Raw genomic sequence first — 22,229 nt, forward strand, 5'->3', positions numbered from 1 at the left:
AAATTCAAAGGCATTTTACACGGGTCTCATGTAAAATCTTCCCAAGTGGGATGACTCATTCACTATACTCTTTTCTAATTACTAGCGGGAAAATCCAACAAGTAATATAAGGCTATCAGACTAGAATTTATAAATATAAAACTATTTAGCTACTTTTATCTCTCCTTTTATCACTTCCTAAATTTTAGGTTTAGCAGTCAGGCACTTCTAAGTGACGAGAGAGAGAATTCAATAATTTTTAATCAGCTGTAATAAAAACTGATAGTGACTAACACTAACCCGAAGTATTGTTACATGGACACTTTAGTGGGAAGGGAAACCTTTCCGGAGAAAGTAGCTAAGGGAAAGTTTGCAACATCAAGTTCAAGACTAACTTGTGTGAAATGAATGTCAGATCTTTAGCAACAAAATACAATATAAAACATATTCCCCAAAGTTTCACATTTGAATGAAAATGCCAAGTATATAGAGAAAGCATACTACATATGTTAATTTTCTAGACACATCTGTGTTATGTCCAATGATTCATATTGGAATCTTATTTGTGTGAAAGTAAAGTGATTGTTAGATTTTTAACTTACTTGAACTATCAGAATAAATAGCATCTTTCCCAAACATGTATAGTTCTCCATCTTTAGAAATAACAGAACTACTTCCATTATTGCAGGCTGTGTACACCACAATTTTTCCTTCCATTTTAATAATCTTTTTAGGTTTATAGGGTTTTGACTGCCGTCTGCTCTTAGCTAAAAAGAACAAAAAAAAATGAATGTAAGGTATCTATATGCAAATAATAACAATGATATGAAACCAAACAAAATAAACAATTTGTCTACCTTTTTGATGTATTTCAATGAGTCTCAGAAAAGCTGGGGCTTACCACCAAGCAGATTATAATGAGGACCTTGTTAGTCTCATGCAATCAGTTAATATTTAGGCTATCATTGACAGATCCTCTTTCTTTGTAGTGTAGTAAAATTCCCAAAATGAAACACCAGTTTCCAATAAACCGGGAGTTTGAATCTCTACATTAGCTTTTATTCACACAACTGCCACAACTTACATGCCACACTAACCCCCACAATATACACTTTTATCAGCTTTTTCCTTTATAATTAATGTGTGCTATGGTATTACATCCTGGAAACAAAGTTTCTTATTCATCTAATGGATACTAAGTAGCTATACCAAGTCAATGTGCTTGTAAAGAAAGATGATACAAATGTGAAAAAGAACAAATAAATAGAAATATGAGTGATTAAAAAGTCACCATTCTCAAAAATTCTAGCATCAAAATAAGTCAAACATGGGATGTCAACTACCTAATCATTTGGTTAATCAATTTCCTGCATGCTTTTAGAATAAAACCATATTGTTATGCTATAGTTTAAAACACCACTATGGATCTCATATGACTTGACACTGACACACGCCATGGAACTAGTTTACATGAACCCTCTCTATGTCCAGGTTTCCAGAAGATGGAAATAAATCTGTGGCTTTTTAAAGCGCTATCTCAGGGTAACTTTAGTTTTCACTTAATTTTCCATTATGTATTGAGTTCAAAAAACTAATCCCTGTAAGATGCTACTCCAGGGAATATGAAAAGTTACTTGAGAGAAAAATGATGCTTTAAAGAAGGATCTAAACAGAAAAAAAATATCAGATCAAATTATATTTTCATTTCATTTCATTCATCAGAGCAAATGATTTCCTCACAGATAAAGAATTCTACAAACAGTTATCCATAATTATCATCTATGAACAAAATTACAAATGGCTTTTTCTTCTTTTGAAATACATGATCCTTGCTAAGTTTGAGTTTTTAAGTAACCTACTAGAATAATAAAATGAAAACACCCACCAACCACCTATTCTCAGAACAGTCTTGCATCCATAAAGATAAAAATTCATTCCCAAGAACTGCAGAGTGAAATGGATAGACAACACCTTCTCTTACTGCATGTCTAACTAACAACAGGCTGCCGAGGCCACTGCTGCTGAGACGGTCACACTAACACGCACCAGGGCCACTCTCAGGGACTTACTTGACTCCCCGTCCTCTCCTTTACTTGCAGATCCTGTGAAGAACACACTTCCATCCTCTGCAACCAAAAGGGCATGCGAGCCGTCATGTCCAACAGAGAAGTGCACAATCTTGGGAGATTTGGTAATTGGTAGCTCAACCCATTTTCCTGCTGAAGGACCACCTTGTTTGATTCCAAGACTCTGGTACTTGCCAGTGTAATATATCTTGTATGTTAAAAAAAGAAAGAAAAGAAAAGAAATATAAGACTTTCTTTGGACTGGTGTCGCAGGTTTCACAAGAAAGAAAAGTAAAAGCTTCCATATTTTATTGAAAGGCAAAAATAATGGAAACGTGACAGTTTTTATAGTATTCAAATTTCATGACCTGAGCGAGACAGAAATTGATGCACTCAAGTTTTTTTCTATATGTATTTTGAATAGTTAAATTTTTTTAAATTTTCATAATTACATTTCCATGATTATATTCATAGGAGGAAATTCATAAAATTTATTACTAACTTTCAAAGTTTATAAAAAGTTCCAGTTAAGTATGTGCCTGATAATTTTTATTTCCAGAATTCCTTAGTTCTTTCCTCTTCACATTTATCAGACAAAAAAAAAATCCACTTCAATTTATCGGTTAACATATATAATATATAACTTAATTAAATATGCTTCTATGTTATCTAAATTATAACTTGTATTTGTTTTGGACATTAAAATATTTAGAAATTTGTGATATATCAAAATAAACATAAAAATACAAACAAACTAATTAAAAAATTAACGGAATCCATAATTAAATACTAGCAAAGCTATAACTTTTTTAAAGTTTAAAATTTTTTAGGGTCTTATATGTCACTAATCATGCATACTATCAGTTTCAACAGGAATAAAATTTGACCATATAAAAACTAGGACAATATTTAAATATGTGAACTATGTGAATTAAATAACCATTTGTACTGTCTCAAGGAGAAAAACTTAACTTTTGAAACAAAGTAATTTACCTTTCCATTTGCTGTTTTCATCAGTGCAAACTCTCGTCCTGCACCAAGTACTGCTGACTCCTCATCAAATCCTGTGCCTTCAATAAGACAATACTATTAAATATGACTATATTTCTAACATAAGCAATTCTAATTACCACAATATACTCTATCAAATAATTTCAGTCAATTCAATTAGTATTGTTAAAATGAAAACAGTCTGGATATGGTGGCACACTTCAGCTGAGGCTTGGGAACATGCTAGGCTATTTAGAAAGACTGTCACAAAATTAAACAAAGCAAAACAGAGTAAATATCATCACTTGTTAAAGTTTTTGAAGATATAATGGTAGGCCCACAACTTCAAAAATTAAAGTTGTTTTAATCTTGATATATTTTAAATTATTACCATATAACACTTTATAACAAAATATTAGTAATTCAATGTCACCGGTAGTCAGTGACTTAAGGTATTAAAATATTTTTTCATTAAGCATAACATAACAAAAGTCATAAGATGTATACATTTTTACCTCATCTGCTCTTCATAATTATATTATCCATTTTTTTAAATGAACAAATATAAAGCTTAGGACTTCATCCAAAATCTCGAGCTCTATGGTACTGAATTATAATATGAAAATATCTGGGTATAAATTTTCAGATTTTTTGTCCTGAGCTTTTTTTAAAGAACATTTCCTAAATTTAAAAATATGTGTACATAAATGCATACATTTCAAACTGCAAATTAAAATTTTCTCTGTAGTATATTTTATGATGTCTGGCCAGTCATACAAGCAATCATCAATTCTATGAGCTTTTAAAATGGAAAATTTGAACTCAACTTGGCACTTTTCCCATGGAAAGGAATATATACAAAAGGAAAATATGAGATTAAAAAACCAATGGCAAGATTATTAAACTCCCAAAGACGAAAAATGTAAAAGTCAGAACTTATATATATTCCCTAAGTTACAGAACTGCACTAATAATCTCCAGTGGGGTTAATAAATGACACCAAGCATTGTCCATCCAAAATCCTTAATAAACGTTTATTTTCTTTTGCCTATTCAAACAGATAGTGGGAAGTATTATTACTAGTTACTTTTCTTAACACTTTCTACTAACTTGTCTATTTGCAGGCTGCATTTCCTGATTACTTCTATATATTAATCAAAAATTTTGTTATATAGTAATAGGCACAATAATCACTAAATTATGAGTTGAACTGATGAAAACACAAAGAGTTTTTCAAAGTAAAGAAAAAGAAAGAGTTATTTTGTCATCTTACTTATTATATGCAAATCCTTTTCCAAATCAAACAGTGATATTCCGCAGGCATGTAAGCATTTCCTGGCCAGTTTAAGCTGTAATTCTTGTTGTAATACAGGTTCAGTGCTTGTGGCAAATATTCTGACAACAAAGCCATCCTTAAAAGAAAAAATTCAGAATATTACATTGCATAAATCAGTCTTCTGGAACTTAATAAAAACCAAGTAACTTAAGAAAAAGTGGTTTCATTCACAACAACGACTGATGATTCCAAGAACTTACATCTCTTGAAGCAGCTATCTGATTAATATACTCTCCATCAGTAAATAAAATATTTTGACCTTCAGTGTGGCAATCTATACAAATGAAAGAAAAAGTAATTATTTTACACAACAAATAAGCCAACACGTGGAATTATTTTACTCCTCTGTTGAAGTCAGAATGAGAGTTCTTCACACAATAAGAATAGACTTATACTCAAAAAGAGACTTTTTAAAAATGAGAATTACAACTTAAGAAAAAATGAATATTTCAACTAAGAGTTCTGGTTTCACGCTGTGCTTACATTCATAAAGCTTGAATAATCAAGGATCTGAGAGCCCATCTAATTTCAAAGTGTATTAGTATCAGATACAGTCTGAGAGCTGAACATGCATCTTGATAAAAAATAATGTTGGTTATGATCATTTCAATACAATCACATGCAATGTAGGCCACACTACCATCAGACATACATTACATTACAGTCATTAGTGTCACAGAAATACAGAGAGATCTAAAGCTTCTGTATTTGAAGTCTATGGTGTCCAGCTGCAGATATCCCTTGCTTTACAGAATAAATGTCAAAACTACTTATTTATTCCCCAGGTAGAAAGTCAATGAGTATTGCAGCAAATTTAGTATTTATAATGTTCTAGACTTTCTAACTTTATCCTTCTCATATCCAACAAATCTATACTCATCTTACTTTTTGTCTCAAAACAGCCAAATATCTCCACTAACATCCGTATTTGCCAGCATTGAACATATCTCTATAAATAAACAGTGCACTGTACATGTTGATCAAAGTATAATTGTGACAAGGGATACCAGTATCACAGAAGGACACTGGAACATGTGTTAGTGACTGCGGCTAAATAACACAAAACTATAAGCAAAAATCAAGATCTGCATAACTGTATCCTATGAGAAAACAAGTACTCAGCAAGCAAGTCTAAAAGCACACACACACTTTCTACAGTAACCATGGAGAACTAGGATGAACCTCTCCATTAACCACAACAGAAAAAAGAAAATTCATTTCTAGTTCAACCTGAATCAACAAAACATAAAAGTCTGTTTTTTGGAATATGGCAATGGAGCCCACCCAAATAAGCTAGATCTTTTCCCAAGAGCTTCATACTAGCATACTTCCTTATTATAAATATGCAAAACACAGGCAGACCCTTACCAAATAGAGAATTCAGTGATCACAAACTGGAAATAGAAACTGGGAGACAAGGCCCACTGGTAGCCCAAGAGACTTGGTAATCAAAGAGAGGAGAAATCGAAAGAAAGAGTTCCTAGTCCACTGTACAGAATACAAAGAGGCGCAAGAAAGATGCTTCTCAAGCTCTAAGCAGTAAGATTTTAAACTAAAAAGCAAAGAAGAAAAACTCATTATAATTTCAGATAAATGCAGGGGTGAGGGGATGAAGTGGCGCAAGAAGAGTAGCAAAACAGCCTCGTGTTCAGAGGCACCCTGTCACCAGACATGGACAGTAAATGATATAAGAACACAATTTGAAAGAAAATTGAAATATAAAGAATACAATGTCATTCAACAAGGGGTGTTCATCCACCCTGCAGTGAAATAGCTATAAGATTAACTAGTATATGAAACTGGATGAATTATCAATTTATGTTCACTCTAAACATGGCATCCATTAGCACCTACAAATCTGCCAGTTTACTACTGTTCTTCGTGATGAAAGGCTAGAGAGAAGAGTTGTCCCTTCCCAGGGAGAAAGCAAATGGCTTTATTGAAGAAAATGCATTCCATGCCAAAGAAATGAGCAAATGACAACAAGCTTCTTCAGGCTTGAGGGCTGAGTCTTCTTGTCAGGTCATATCAAGATTTTCTCTTGATCCTTTCTTTATCCATTGGGTAATATTTTAAGACAGCATCTTCAGGAATATATCAAGCAACATCTGCAAGCTTGGAAGACACACAATATGGGACTATCCTCCCAAAGTTTGATTTGTTCTTCACTGTGAGCACAGCACATATTTATGAAACACAGAAAGCCACACTTGTATGGTTAAAATTTGCATTTATGTTAAATGATGCAGAATTTAAACTGAATAAAGACATTGACAAATCAATTTTAAACATAGTGAATTAAAAAACACCTTTTAAGGTAGTTATTATTAAATTTTCCTTTTAGTTACAGTCTTTATGAATGAAATGGGCAGAAGTTACTCTTTTGTACCAATCTACTTAGGAGAACAGGTTTTGTCAATAAAAAACTTTTCTTCTATGACATCATCCTAAAATAAATGGTACAGAGGAGAGAGAAAAGATGATCTTCACATTGTAATTTTTGTATTAAAGCCTCCCCAAAATAAAAAAGAAAAGACAAAGAAAGAAAATTGGAAGACTTCCATTTCAATATATATATTGATTACAATAAAACATAATTTGTAATAATGAAATGATGCTGCAAAAGTTTAAGACCTGAAAAAAATATTCCGTAATAAGTGAAAGGGTAAGTTAAAAAAAAAACATGTAGAATATGATCATTTTTATGACTATATATACATATATATGCTTATAAGTTTTGTGGGAGTATATATGTTTTCATAAAAAAATATTTTTCAGATCAGTCGGGCATGATAAATACATGCCTTTAATGCCAGCACTCAGAAACAGGTGGATCTCAATGAGTTTAAGACCAACCTGGTCTATACAAGTTTCAGGCCAGGCCAGGCCAGTCAGAGCTGCATAGTGAGACCCTGTCTTAAAAAAAAAAAAAAAGGAAGAAAAAGAAGGAAAAAGAGAGAGAGAAAGAAAGAGAGAGAGAGAGAGAGAAAAAGAGAACTTTTAAATCAGTAGTAGGCAGAAGAGGAGAATGAAATAGGGAAACTGGAACTGGAGGTAGAAATATAGTTAAAGTATATAGCATACATGTATAAAAATGTCCTGAGGAGACCCACTGTTTTGTGCAACAAATATATGCTGATACTTAAAAACATTTCTTAATTTGTTATTATTAAACAGATGACACAACCCAAGTCGTATTCAAAAAACAAAAAGTGGACTCTGAAAAGAACTATTACAGGATGATTTTGTGAGGCCACTTACACAGACATGAAATGTTTCATTTGTCCTACAATGGTGTCTATATATTACTTTGGGAAAATGTAATAATATAAAAGTTCAAATAATTTTCTAATGCAGCTATAATAATACCTTAAAACTTGACAAACAGACAATAATCAGTTATCTCTCTCAATGTGTTCTTTTTTTAAAAATAAATCTCACATTTTTAAGAGATAAAATACTTAGGAATACTTGAATGTTTGCCATGAGATTAACAAATACACTAGATAATATTTAAGATTTTAATGTGACCAGTTTTAGAAAGCACCAATGGTATAAGCAAATTTAGAGCAAAGAGTATTTGTACATTTACCTAGTGCCTCACTCAGACAGCATGTAGGAGAACGGCTAATTGGACTGTGCCCAAAGTCTGTGTGTCAAAGTCCTAGTACGAAGTGTGCAGGATGGAATGTTCAGTCTCCTGACCACCCTAAGCACTCTCACTGCAAGTCCTTGAAGACAGAAGAAACCCCTAGTGCACTGTTAGTGATAAATAACCAAGATTCCTCTGGTACTGGGCAATGTGAGCATTAAAGTAGTGGTTCTAGTAAAAGCAACAAAATAACATTACCCTGCTCAGTGAGCAAATAAAAAGTCTTGGTGGGTGAGGGTAGGATGTTAAAGCATGTAGACAGGTAAGAATTTTGAAATAAATATTAAACCTCATTTCACTTTGTTTCTGATGTCTAGTATCTTCATATGTATTCATTTATTGTAGGTTGTAAAATGTTTTACATGTCATAATACTTAAAAATTCATTTTTAAGCAGAGGATATTCTTTGATAATTACCATTTACATGTTTAAATATCCTAGCATGCATGCTTCTTAAAACTACTTATGAAGAAAAATATGGTTAGTTAAAACATACCTGGTAACATTACAGTACCATCTTGTTCCAGTGTTTCAGGACTTATTCTTATGGCTGTCATACTGTGGTTATTCACATCTCGATATAATAAATAACCCTGGAAATACAAATATTATATATATTATATGTATTTTAAGATACGTCTTCATTACAAAGAATAAAAACAGCTGTGTGGCTGTGTATTATATTTTGTTGATGCACAATAAATTAATAAAGCTACCTAAGGGATAGAAACAATTAAAATTTAAGAACAGGAGTCTATTTTAGATTAAAGGAAATTGAGGAAGAACTTAAGGTCAACCTCTGGCCTGTACAAGTGATGGAGGAGGGTTATCTGTCTATTGTGTTATTTTCATTGGTCAATAAAGAGACTGCCTTGGCCCCTTGATAGGACAGAAAATTGGATAGGCGGAGAAAACAGAACAGAATGCTGGGAAGAGGGCTATGAGGCAGACGCCATGGAGCCAGCCACCAGGTCAGACATGCTGAATCTTTTCCGGTAAGCCACTACCTCGTGGTGCTACCATGAGATTATTAGAAATGGGTTAATATCAAGATATGAGAGTTAGTCAGTAACTAACTCTCTAGAGATAATGGGCCAGGCAGTGTTTAAATGAATACAATTTGTGTGTTGTTATTTCCGGGGCTAAGCTAGCTGTGTGGGAGCCGGGTGAGGCGAAAAGCAGGCCTGCCCGCAGCTCCTCACTACAGATGGCACCCACGTGGATAACTGCATCCACAGAAAGCCTTAGAAAGTTTGGGAAAGAATAGAGTAAAGCACGTTTTCTTGGTGGCAGCAATTTCTCGGGTCTGCTCTGCTTGCTAGAGGCAAGCAAGGCTTTCATCTACGAGAGGCTTCCTGACTCAGCTTTAGCTGCAAAACTTCGTGGCTCTTTTAAGAGGTCCTGCCACAGAACACTTAAACGGTGTTGATGAAAAGCTGAATGCATGCTTTTCGGTTTTCAGCAGTAGCAGGAAAAAAGCTGCGCTGTTTTAAAATGCCGGTTTTCTGGACTGTCCTGCCAGGGCAAACTCTGACTCTTTTAGGTAGGCAGTCCGACTGAGTGTGGTCTGTGAGCAGAATACTACAGCTTGCTTGCTAGCAAGGACCTTGAAACGCCATAGAGTTGTGGCAGTGAACTGCAGCTCTGGCTGGTATCTCAGCCATGAGGTTGGAAAGCTAAGGAATGAACTGGATCTAGCCGTCAAAGCCACGGCTCTCCATATTGCTTAGTAAATTAAAGGCTTATGTAGCCAGAAAAAGAGAGATATACAGTAAAGAGAGATTCAAAGAGAAAGAAAACCTCTAACTGGTTTACAGTGTGTTAAAAATATATGCAGGATAAAAGTTAAAGTTCTTAAAGTAAAAAGAAAGAAAGAGAGTAGTTGGGTGTGGTAGAACACACCTTTAATCCCAATGCCTGGGAGGCAGAGGTACACTGATCTCTGAGACTTTAAGGGACAGAGGTAGTTGACCTCTGTGACTTCAAGGTGTGGTAGTACACGCCTTTAATCCCAATGCCTGGGAGGCAGAGACAGATCTCTGTGAGTTCAAGGTGTGGTAGCACCTTTAATCCCAGTACTGGGGAGGCTGAGACAGTGGGATCTCTGAGTTCAAGGACAGCCTGGTCTACAGAATTATTCCAGGACAAAGATATACAGAGAACCAGTCTCAAAAAGTAAAAGTAAAAATAAAAGAAATAGAGGTTAAAGCCACACAAAGATGGAAAATACAAAGAGAATCTTGATACTGTATGTTATTATTCTCTCTTTGAATTGTTCGAATTCTGAGGAAGGAGCAACAGCTGCTAAAAGACTTTTGTTTATAAATGCTGCTGAACTAACCCAAGATAGATATGTTGAAAATACCTTGACTTCAGAATTTGGATCTAAGGATATGATACTTTGGAAAGGAGGTTCTTCTTTTGTTTTCACAGAGAATGAGACCCTGTGGATTGCTTCTATCCCAATATGGTATGATAGACCACGCCCTCCTGAAAGATTGCTGTGAACTCCCTCAAAAAATTACTTCATTCAACTGCCAACTGAGATGAACCTGGCAGACAGGTTATACCATGAAAGACCTGATGAACAGCGCACCTATACAGCAGGAAGAAGTTTGGACAGAAATAACTACGTCCATATTCCCAAATATTGTTTATAAATGTTCTTTTACATTTAAAGGGGGATATGATATAGATATGAATAATTTGCATTGGTATGGATTTTAGGTCAATTTTGTTATATGTATATGTATTTCTGATCTTGATTGAGGTATTATGATTGTGTAGTTCATTTAAAAATGCAATGTATAATTAAAAATATAGGTTGTTAATGGATAATCATTGATAATAATCAAGCTTGTAGTCATGTTAGTTAGATTTTCTAGGTATGGAGATACAGTTTAGTTAGATAGGCATTCTTCATAGCTTTCAAAGACTACAGAATATGGCATTTTCAATGCTTTAATAACTTAGGACTTTTCATGACAATGAGACAAGTCTGATCCTGGCAGAACCAATCTACTTCAAGAGGAAGATGGGCATCGAAGAGGCTTCTTATGGAGTTGGTTAGCCATTTGGGCAAGAAACTGCTCTTGCCTGGACTGTTGTATAAACTGGACACAGAGAACCCGCAGAGAGAGGACTGCTGAACTTGCCTAAAGGTGAGATGATCTTTCGGGGTTCCTGATTCAGGAAAGAGTCTATGAGACATTCTGCAGGACACAGCAGATAGTGACTGAACTTCCTTTGAAATTTCCTGCTTCATGGAAATGTCTCTGGATATTATGGGACTGAAGGCCGAAGATGGGTGCCCCAACGATACAGAGGAACTCTGAGTGACTGTCCAGGCAGCGAGATGTCTCTGTCATTTCTAGAGTTTTGGAAGTTGCTTACTTCTTGTTTACTTAGGTAATATTATATCCTTCTGAAGTCTTTGATGGAGTTGAAGAATGGATAGTCATAGTTATAGTTTTCCATTACTATGATAAAGATATAGTTATAAATATTGTGACTGCAATTCTTGCTTGATAACTGTTTTGTTATAGGTAATTTTACTATGTTAAAATGAAAGCCTTTCTTTTTTGTTTAAACAGAAAAAGGGGAAATGATGGAGGAGGGTTATCTGTCTATTGTGTTATTTTCATTGGTCAATAAAGAGACTGCCTTGGCCCCTTGATAGGACAGAAAATTAGGTAGGTGGAGAAAACAGAACAGAATGCTGGGAAGAGGGCTATGAGGCAGACGCCATGGAGCCAGCCACCAGGTCAGACATGCTGAATCTTTTCCGGTAAGCCACTACCTCATGGTGCTACCATGAGATTATTAGAAATGGGTTAATATCAAGATATGAGAGTTAGTCAGTAACTAACTCTCTAGAGATAATGGGCCAGGCAGTGTTTAAATGAATATAACTTGTGTGTTATTATTTCTGGGGCTAAGCTAGCTGTGCGGGAGCCGGGTAGGATGAAAAGCAGGCCTGCCCGCAGCCCCTCACTACATACAAGCACGTGCCATATGCATACACCCCCATATATCACAAACACTTGCATGAGTGCACACACACCACACACACATAATAAATTCTAACTCTTAAAACTAATACATTGGCCATGATATTACTTCCTAGATAAAAACATAAGTATAAATTAATGAGACACATGTTTAGGCACACTGAGTTTTAAAAGACAATCACTTTAATATAAATTTTCAAAATAGCTCAATAATTGAAATAGCAGAATAATTCTTCACATACAGTTTAAATGAGAATGTCCCCTATAGGCTCATGTTTGAATGTTTGGCCTCCAGTTATTGGAACTATTTGGTAATGATTAGTAAGTATGGCCTTGTTGGAGGAAGTGTGTCATTGGGGGTAGGCTTTAAGTTTTCAAAAGCCCACCCTACCTCCCCCCACCCTTTCCTCTCTCACTTTCCACCTTGTCTCACTCTCACCCCACCATGTCGGCCTGCCACCACACTGCCCACCATGGCTGTCGTGTACTAGCCCTCGGACACTGGAAAAAAACCCCTAATTAAATGTTTTCCCTGATAAGTTGTCTTGGTCATGGTGTCTATTCACAGCAACTGAACATTAACTAAGACAACATGACAATTTCTTTAGTTTTCAAAGTACTTTCAAATGCCTTTTATCATTTTATGCTGACAGCAGATTCTGTTAGCTCAAGAAGCCATGAAGTATAGGGAAAACTTTACTCTTTATCCTTCCCAAAGGAACCTGGGCTTTGTCTTACAGTCAGGGAAACAACAGAGCTAAGTAAACTTATTTGCCTTTCGTCACTCAGCTAAATTGTAGTTGTACCACCTATGATTCTAAGTTTACACTCCTTACCCTGCTCTGTACCATTACCTAGCCATATTAATAAAAATACACCATTCCTGTATAAATTCATTCAACGAGCACAAACCATATGTTTTAAAACTCATTTATTAAGGAAAATATTTTCCTACCTGGGCATACCCTAACCAGGATTTTTTCTCTTTTCTGTTTCTGATACGGGATGTAGAATTATATATATGGCCCTGTAAAATAACAAAAATTTATCTAAGTACAGATTAATAATTAAAAACCAATAAAAATAATAAAATACATGAGTAATATTTAAATATGCATTTCAATAATAATTTTCAAGTAAAAACCAAAATTAGTACTAAAGGGTTTAGAAACAGAATATAACTCAATTACTGAGATACGGCTATTATTGTTATAATCAAGAACTGTACAGAATTACATTACCCTAACTGTTCCACTGTATCCAGAGCCTATTTTGTATAATCCATCCTTGCATAAGAGGTAAAGAAAATATCCATCATTCTGAAGCAAACACTGGTCATCTTCATCAACAGATACTTCTTTTAATGGCCATTTGTGCATTAGAGCTGCTTTCTTAATGCCATTGCTAAACCAGTCCTGAATTTGAATCTTTCCAACCAAAACTGCCTGTACACTTCTCTGTAGTGAATTTAGTATTGTTGGCACCTATTCAAAAGAGAAGAAATCAAAAGACAATTTAAATTGCTTTCAAACACAAAACAGGCAAAATAAAGATAGTATTTATGACAAAACAAGATATAAAAAGACTGGTGGATGTTTGGCAGGCTTGGAAAGGTACAAACTAAAAGTTCATCTATAAGAAGTAACCCTTAAGCAAATGGGACTTCTTTAAAGTCTTGGCTAGGATGCTTTGTTCTCTGTCTTTACTATCAATCATTACTTTGTGGAAATCAGACCATGGTAACATATTCTGTATTCTTTGTTTGTTTTATTGATCTTACTGAGCTATACATTTTTCACTGCTCCCCTCCCTGCCTCTCCCCTCACATTCAACCCTTTCCCAATGGTCTCCATGCCCCCAATTTACTTAGGAGATCTTGTCTTTTTCTACTTCTCACGCAAATTAGATCCACATATGTCTCTCTTAGGGTTCTCATTGTTGTTTAGGTTCTCCAGCGTTGTGATTTGTAGACTGGTTTTCTTTGCTTTATGTCTAAAAGCCACTTATGAGTAAGTACATATGATATTTGTCTTTCTGGGTCTGCGTTACCACACTCAAAATGATGTTTTCTAGATCCATTCATTTGACTGCAAATTTCAAGATGTCATTATTTTTTGCTGTTGTGTACCACATTTTCCTTATCCATTCTTTGGTTGAGGGTCATTTAGGTTGTTTCCAGGTTCTAGTTATGACAAACAATGCTGCTATGAACATAGTTGAGCACTTGTCCTTGTGGTATGATTAAGCATCATTTGGATAAATACCCAAAAGTGGTATTACTGGGTCTTGAGGAAGGTTGTTTCCTAATTTTCTGAGAAATAGCCATACTGATATCCAGCTTGCACTCCCCCAGCAATGCAGGAGTGTTCCCTTTCCCCACAACCTCTCCAGCATCAGCTGTCATCAGTCTTTTTCATCTTGGCCATTCTTACAGGTGTAAGATGAAATCTCAGAGTTGTTTTGATTTGCATTTCTCTGATGGCTAAAGATGTTGAGCATTTCCTTAAGTGTCTTTCAGCCATTTTAGATTCCTCTGTTGAGAGTTCTCTGTTTAGGTCTGTATTCCATTTTTTTTATTTGATTATTTGTTCTTTTGATCACCAATTTCTTGATTTCTTTGTATATTTTGGATATCAGACCTCTGTCTGAAGTGGGGTTAGTGAAGATCTTTTCCCATTCTGTAGCCTGTCGTTTTGTCTTGTTGACCGTGTCCTTTGCTTTACAGAAGCTTTTCAGTTTCAGGAGGTTCCATTTATTAATTGTTTCTCTCAGTGTCTGTGCTACTGGGGTTATATTTAGGAAGTGGTCTCCTGTGCCAATGCGTTCAAGTGTACTTCTCATTTTCTTTTCTATGTGGTTCAGTGTGGTTGGCTTCATGGCCTTTGATCCATTTGGACTTGAGCTTTGTGCTTGGTGATAGATATGGATCTATTTTCATTCTTCTATATGGTAACACACTGTTTTAATATACACTCCCTTTCTTATTCTCTATCCATGGTTCTTATTTCCTCTTTTTCTGCTGGATTCTATATAATTTCTTTCACTTTTATCCTTAGCTCACTATTTGCATCTTCAACCATACTACCACTATTTAACCCCCCTTCAATTTTCTAATTGTAGTTATTTGATTTTTCGCCTCCTTGAGTTCAATTTCATTTTTTTCTAAGGTGATTATGTCTTATATTGTATTCATTAATCATAATTTAAATATTTGTAAATTTTTTTCAAAATCCATTTGCTATTTTCATGATACAGAATTAAACACACATGCAGCTTAAATCAAACAATGTGCATTATTTGTATATCAACTATAGAGAGATCAAAATATTAAATAACTTAAAATTTAGAGAATTTCTACTGACAGAATGAGGAAAAGTACAATTTGGCACCTTCTAAATCTCTTAATTACCTGGATAGTTTGGCAAGCATGACTCCCATTGTTGGTTAGTATAGCAGAGATGGCCTGGAGTGTTCTTCCGGTTTCTCCCCAAGAAGCCACCAGACTAAAGAGGCAAGCACAGGAGAGTGCTGTGAGGGACTGTCCTGTGCTGTCGTTCATCCCAGTACTCCGAACAGTAATTTCCAAAAGGAGCTGGAAGAGAGACTCTGTGGATAAAACAAGATTCAGTTATACTCAGTTGAGTTGCAGAGAAATATAGATATATATATTTCACTATATATAAAATTTAAGGCATCTCGAACTATTATTTTGTAGTAGCTTTTGTTTAGTTAACCCACTCCACAACTAAAGCATTTATAAAAAGGGATTAGAAAACATTTAGTTCTACCCCTTATTTTTGAACTGAAGTAATAAAAAATGGTCTAAGGCCTTACAAAACAATCTTGCCTACACAAGAAACTCACCGTTAAGGTCGTAGTTTATCCTTCAACAACCTTGTCCTTCAGGTGAGAACTACTCACAGTATTTCAGAGTACAAAGAGTATGCACTTCTATTTGAACCACAGAGCATATTTACAAAAAATAAGGAAATGCTACAACTTTAATATAAAACTTTATATATAACATAATAACATCTCAAAGTGATAGAGGGGTATATAACTCATTTATCTTTAAGAAATATCCAAGGTCACAGGACAAATATCTTCCTCCTTTAATGGGTGATGCAAGTGAGACCAAGGCAGATGAAAAGATTTTCCCATATTCATAAAGCTATTCAGTGACAGAGCTGAAAAGAGAATACATGCTTATTCTGTTACCACACCAGGCACCTCAACACCACCCAAGACAGAATCAAATACTGCCTGGGCATTTCTTCAGCAGAGAGAAAAAGAGGAACTGAAAACTCTTAGAAAGTGAAACAGCAGAGACACTGAAAAGACAAGTCAGACTGACAGAAAACCCTGGCAAAGATTGAGGGGAGTAGGAAGGAAGAAGGTGATTCTCTGAAAACTGGAAGATTTTTGTTATTCATTCAGTAATTCAAAGACACCTAGTGATCATTTCTCATCAATTCTTCGCCTTTCTAATCCCAAATGAAGCTGTGTATTTTCTTCTTAACAAATTCTTCAATTTTCTTTATCTTATCATATCATCCAAATTCATGGTATCTACTGCCAGTGCCTAACTGAGCTAACAGAAAAACAAAAAGGTTAATAAATTAACCTTTTCATATATTAATAGTAACAGAATTTTCAAATCAAAAATCTAGTTTCCTGCTTAAAATACGCTCAATCTTTTGTTAATTCTGTCCTCTCTCCTTCTCCTTTGTGATTTTTTGCTGTTTCTTTTTATTTGTCTTTTCCATCTATCATTCCCTGTATTTTTCCTTTAAAATATTATCATTTCTTCTTTATCTTCTTTAACTGTCTCCCCATTCATCCTCCCTCTAGAAGTTATGCTTCAGTATTCAATCTTTCAGTCATTCACCAAATACATAAGTCTTCCTGCATATGGACACACTCTAAGCTGGAAAAGTATACTGTCAAACAAGACAAAGAAATGTTGTTGTCCTTAAAATGTTAGATTTAAGATGAAGAAAATTGTTAATAACTCTGTGTGTGTGTGTGTGTGTGTGTGTGTGTGCGCGCGCGCGCGCGCATATGTGTGCATGCCGTGGTGCTCATGCGGAGGTCACAAGACAAATTTCAGAAGTCAGTTCTTTCCTTCTGTATGTGTCCTGGGGATCTAATTCAGGCTTTTAAGTTTGTGTGGCAAGAGCTTTATCTGCTGAGCCATCTCATCAGTCCAACGATAAATTATCTTTAATGGTTTTTTTTAATTGTGTATGTGTCTATAAGTATGTGTACACATGTGAATGTAGATGTCTGTGGAGGCCACAAGAGAGAACTGGATCCTCTAGAAGTGGAGTTACAAGAGGTTGTGAACTCCCTTGTATGGGTTCTGAGAACCAAATTCTGGCCCATTGTAGGAGCACTATGAACTCTTAACCACTGAGTCATCTCTCCATCCCAAGGAAAATACTTTTTTTATGGGTAATGAGGTAGAGAATGACTTTCTATATTTCCTATCACTGTAACAAACCTTATAAACATGTACATATAGCTCCACATAGTTCCCCTCTTCTTCCCTTCGTCCTTCCTATGATATCACTGTAACAAACCTTATAAACATGTACATATAGCTCCACATAGTTCCCCTCTTCTTCCCTTCGTCCTTCCTATGAGGATTTCCTTCTGTTCACTATAGTCATTTTTTCCCATCTCAGAGCCTTACTGGACGCTGTTCTCTCTGCCTTAGATACTTATAATCTGGTTCACTCCTCCTTACTCTTTCTTACTTATGTCATCATCACTCATCATCATTACTTCTTATTCATTCTTACTGATGCCATATCTTTAAGGAAGTGACCCTCGGAGTTCTACTCACTCCATATTATCTGTTTACATTTGTAATTACATATGTACAATTACTTGATGCCAATGTCAACAACAAAAGAAACACTATAATACTTTATTAATACCAAGCTGTTGTACTTTGAATGAGAGTGGCCTCCACAGGCTCATATATTTTAATGCCTGGTCCCCAGTTGTTGGAACTGTTTAGGAATGATTAAGAGGTGTGGCCTTGCTGAAGAAGGTGTGTCACTGGGGACAAGCTTAGAGGTTTCAAAAGCCAATGCCATCCCCAGTTAGCTCTTCTGCCCTGTGTCTTGTATGGATCAAGATTTTAAACTTTCAGATACTGCTCCAGGGCCATACCTGCCTGCCTGCCACCATGCTCTGGGTCATGATGCTTATGGACTAATCCAAATAAACACTTTCCCACTCATGGTGTCTTATCAAAACAATAAAAAGTAACTAAGGCATGAACAAAAAAAAATCTATTAAATTTAAATACTTAAAATATATTTTTAATATTAAACTAAATAGAAAAAGCAGAAGAAAATACTCTTAACCCCCCTCCCAGGTAAGGAGCTATTGATGACTGACAAATGCTGGGATGGAGAGTCAGTTTTCTCAAGGATGCAGTCTCCAATAAGGTGTCTATGTTTCACTACATGACTCTACACCCATGCACATACTGGAAACACTAAGTGGACTAAGTGGGCTTTGAAAAAAGAGCGCAGAAATTTGGAAGGAAAAAGTGGTGGTAGAAGCATGGAGTAAAAGGGCTGTAGATGGATTGATCAAATCACATTAAACACACAATATTAACAGGACTACTGATGCTACTGTACAACAAACTGGGAAAGTGTTCTTAACCTGTGCTAACTTTTGTTTGGAAGCAGCAGTTAAGTGCCTTAGGCTAGGGAGAGAGGTAGATGCTGTCTTCAGGATGTCATTCCTCCTCCATAAAATAAAACAAAGTTAAAATCAAAAACTAAACCACTATATGCGACCAAACAAAGGAAGCTCTGTCATATATTTAGGTTCTTCAAATGTGGATCTAATAAAATCCAAATATTTCAGTAGGGCATAGTTGTAGACATCTATTAATTCTATTAGTTGGGAAGTCAGGGAAAGAGGAATGAAGTTTAAGGCCAATCTGGGCTAGACAGAAAGGCTTTGCCTTAAAAAAAAAAAGGAATTAAGTTGGGGGGGGGAGTGAGTAAAGCAAGATACAGACAATATGGAATCAAAACCTAATTCAGTCAACAATGCTGTCCCCAAGCCATCAGTAACAGTATCACAGAAACTTATTCAAATTAACAATGTATACTGAATAAAAAACCCCACACCTGGGTCAAAGATGACTTAGATACATGCTAATTTTGAGAATCATATTTCTATGGTTTTAGCGATATTTTCCTATATTGATAAAATAATCTAGAAAATTCTAGACTGACAGGATATTCATGGTTTAGCATGACAGTAAAACAAAAACCCAGCTAAAGAGTATGCTTCATCTACATTTCTATCAGTCTACACACAGTTCCTGTCTTTCTTATGTGGTTATATGTTGAGTCTAGGTTCTTAATATGAAAAGCAAGGAATGCTAAAACTTAAATATAATAAGGAGAAGCTAACATCTGTGTGTAACAAAACTTGCTACTAAGTCAGAGGCTTGAAGAATACAAAAGAAATATCTTCTCTTTAAAAGTTAATTGTACCATTTGGGGTCTGTGACACTCACTGCCCACAGGCTAGGATTTCAATTCCTCTAGAGTAACAAGTGAGTAGGAAAGATGAGCATCTGCTATTTGGATACCGGGACTTGAGTTACTGGGGATTTTAGAGGTTTGGTGTTATTCTGTGATCTTGGGGAATTTATTATTTGTTTTCCCCCTATTGTTACAACAACCAAGATATGACTCTGCATAAACCAAAACTCTTTAGACTATAACTCTAGTAAAACACAGCAAAGAAAGGCAAAGTTAAATTCCTGTTTTTCTGTACCCAGTCAAATGTTGAATTTCTTGTTCTTATGCATATTTCCTAAGAGAAGTGGTTCAGTTTAAGTGTTTCACTGAAGGCATAAGATCTTACCTAGGACCTCTGGTGGCTCTGATTGGAGGCCTTCTGGCTGCTGGCCTTGAAGCACATTCAGCAAGGCTTGGAGGCTCCTCAAACACAGGGATGGATGAGAAAATCGAGTCTCCTTGATCAATTCGAAGACTTCACAAAGCCCAACCTCAATGATCTATTTAATATGAAAATAAAATTACACTTCCTAACATGTAAGCGAATAATACTTTCTATAGTCTAGTTTTTGCAAGTTATCTCAACACCAAATAAAGAGTTATATTTAAATCGAAAAACAAAAAAAGCACGTTTTTCCAGATTTAACATGAAGATTTTGAAAACCATGTAGCTATATACAAAGAAAGAACTAGTTAAAGACATTACTTAAAGATTGGTTTGGACACAGTGAAGTCATAGCAAGACACAGTGAAACACCTTGTAAACTGGAACTAAGGAACAGATGGCATTCACACAGAAGAAATAGGCTCTGTTAATTTAAAGTACATTTGGTTATATGCAAGTAGCTTTGTTACAGTACTTGGAGCCAAACATAAAGACAACATAACACATACAGCAAAGGCAACTTTTAAAACTGATTTCATCTCAATCCTTTCCATGAAGGTATAATTGCAAAATTATTACTTACAGGCAGTATCCCCTTCCTTTGGGCATGATGATCATGAAAGGAACTGGAAAACTATTCAGCAAAAATATCACTTGATATTTTAGTTTAATGATAATAGTCCTCAATGGGCCTATAAATCCCTGATCTTCTTTAGCAAAAGGAGTGTAAATCTTTAGTTAAAGATTATAAGAGAAAAGTTACAATGAGCTGCTATGGTAACTTTGGAAGATTAATAAAACACTAGACAATAAAATCCTATTTCTTAGCCAGCATATTTTGAGAACCAGATATAACTTCAGGATGTGGTAAATTATGTGCATGCAGAAGGGACATTAAGAATTAAAATAAGACAAAGTCATAGAAATACCTCAAACAATAATTCTATGCCCAAAACAATAAGATGATATTCTTTCTGAGGGTCCCAGTCTTCCACTGTGTCTGTCCCGATGTGATGCCAAGGGCTGCCGAGGCTTATCACCTGAAATGCTCACTCTCCACTCATGGCATCGACCATGAGGCACTGTGGTTACCACAAATAGGCATCTAACTACTGCTTCCTCTGCTTTACATCTCTTTCATTATAGGATCACATTGAGTTTCTAGAAGTTCCACTTCCTTGCAATCTGAAGTATTTATTGCTAAATTACAGGATACATAAGGAAGTACCTAAATATCAAATATACCTATATACACTCTATTGTTTGGCCTTAACCTGACACTTCTAACTACAGTTCTCATTTACTGAAGACTTGATATGTACTGGGTACTGTTCTCTTAAGCATTCAACATTATTAACTCACTTAATCCTAAGTGCAACCCTATGAGGTACATAATACTCTCAATTTATAAATAATAAAGCAGAGACACCCATTTACCTAGCATTAAATAGCCAGTAATTTTAATAGTGTTTCAGCTTAATCAATTTGGCTTAATAACTGTGGTTTTTAATCATTATTCCGTTTCCAGAAAAGTATCTATGACATTCATTATTTTAGGATTTTTTTTAAGATTTCCTTTAAACCCTGTTAATTATGCTATGAAAATGTATAAAATGCCTGAGTCTTCCTCCACTGCTCACTTATTCTAATGTTTTAAAACAGTCTAATAATATATTTTTCCTAATTGTGTAGTATTTTCTAATCTAGCTGTTGGTATATTATTCAACATCTGTATTCTCATATGAAAGATTTCTCTAAACTTCTGATTTCCCTCCCAATATTGAATTTAATCACCATGGTTACCATGATGCAGTGTGATCTTCCCCCAACAGCATATTACTTTTACATAAAGTATACAACACAAAGTCTCTGGGGGTTATCCTACTTATTTTTTTAAGCCTCCCTAAGTAAGCAGAAGAAATCACAATTAAGAGACCATGATCTGTGCCTTCGGGAGGGAAAAGATAACGCATATTCATTTTCGGTTAAAAGAAGATGCTGGGAGAGCAGTTACAGTTAAAGACACCAGGAAAAAGGAAAAAGAAAGGAAAGAAACAAAGACATTTTAAGAAGGCTGGTCAAGATGCAAGGAAGGTCACAGAGCCTTCACTCTTATGAAACAGAAAGCAAGTCATCTGCTGACTAAGGAGTGATGAACCCAACAGCACAGTCAAGAACAATATATACTTAGGAAAAGTTACCACAAAGCATGCCAGCCCGAGACATGAGTTCCACCAGTCCTGATAGCT

The 22,229-nt window shown here is 35.3% G+C and overlaps 1 protein-coding gene across 15 annotated transcripts in view; it reads right to left on the reverse strand.

Annotated features, from left to right (window-relative positions):
• Positions 1-22,229, reverse strand: part of Mycbp2 (MYC binding protein 2) — a 226,498-nt gene that overhangs the window by 161,544 nt on the left and 42,725 nt on the right. For all 15 annotated transcript variants that reach the window (XM_087912290.1, XM_087912289.1, XM_087912283.1 and 12 more), the window contains 10 exons: positions 19,942-20,095; positions 15,443-15,639; positions 13,275-13,517; positions 12,989-13,060; positions 8,520-8,616; positions 4,572-4,645; positions 4,309-4,447; positions 3,039-3,115; positions 2,049-2,253; positions 582-746 (listed from right to left, as the gene is read on the reverse strand). In XM_087912290.1, the coding sequence (XP_087768416.1) occupies positions 582-746; positions 2,049-2,253; positions 3,039-3,115; positions 4,309-4,447; positions 4,572-4,645; positions 8,520-8,616; positions 12,989-13,060; positions 13,275-13,517; positions 15,443-15,639; positions 19,942-20,095 (1,423 nt within the window). The remainder of the gene's footprint in view (positions 1-581; positions 747-2,048; positions 2,254-3,038; positions 3,116-4,308; positions 4,448-4,571; positions 4,646-8,519; positions 8,617-12,988; positions 13,061-13,274; positions 13,518-15,442; positions 15,640-19,941; positions 20,096-22,229) is intronic.

The sequence above is a fragment of the Myodes glareolus genome, chromosome 12 (genome assembly GCF_982192425.1).
Source record: "Myodes glareolus chromosome 12, mMyoGla1.1, whole genome shotgun sequence".
Taxonomy (NCBI): Eukaryota; Metazoa; Chordata; class Mammalia; order Rodentia; family Cricetidae; genus Myodes; species Myodes glareolus.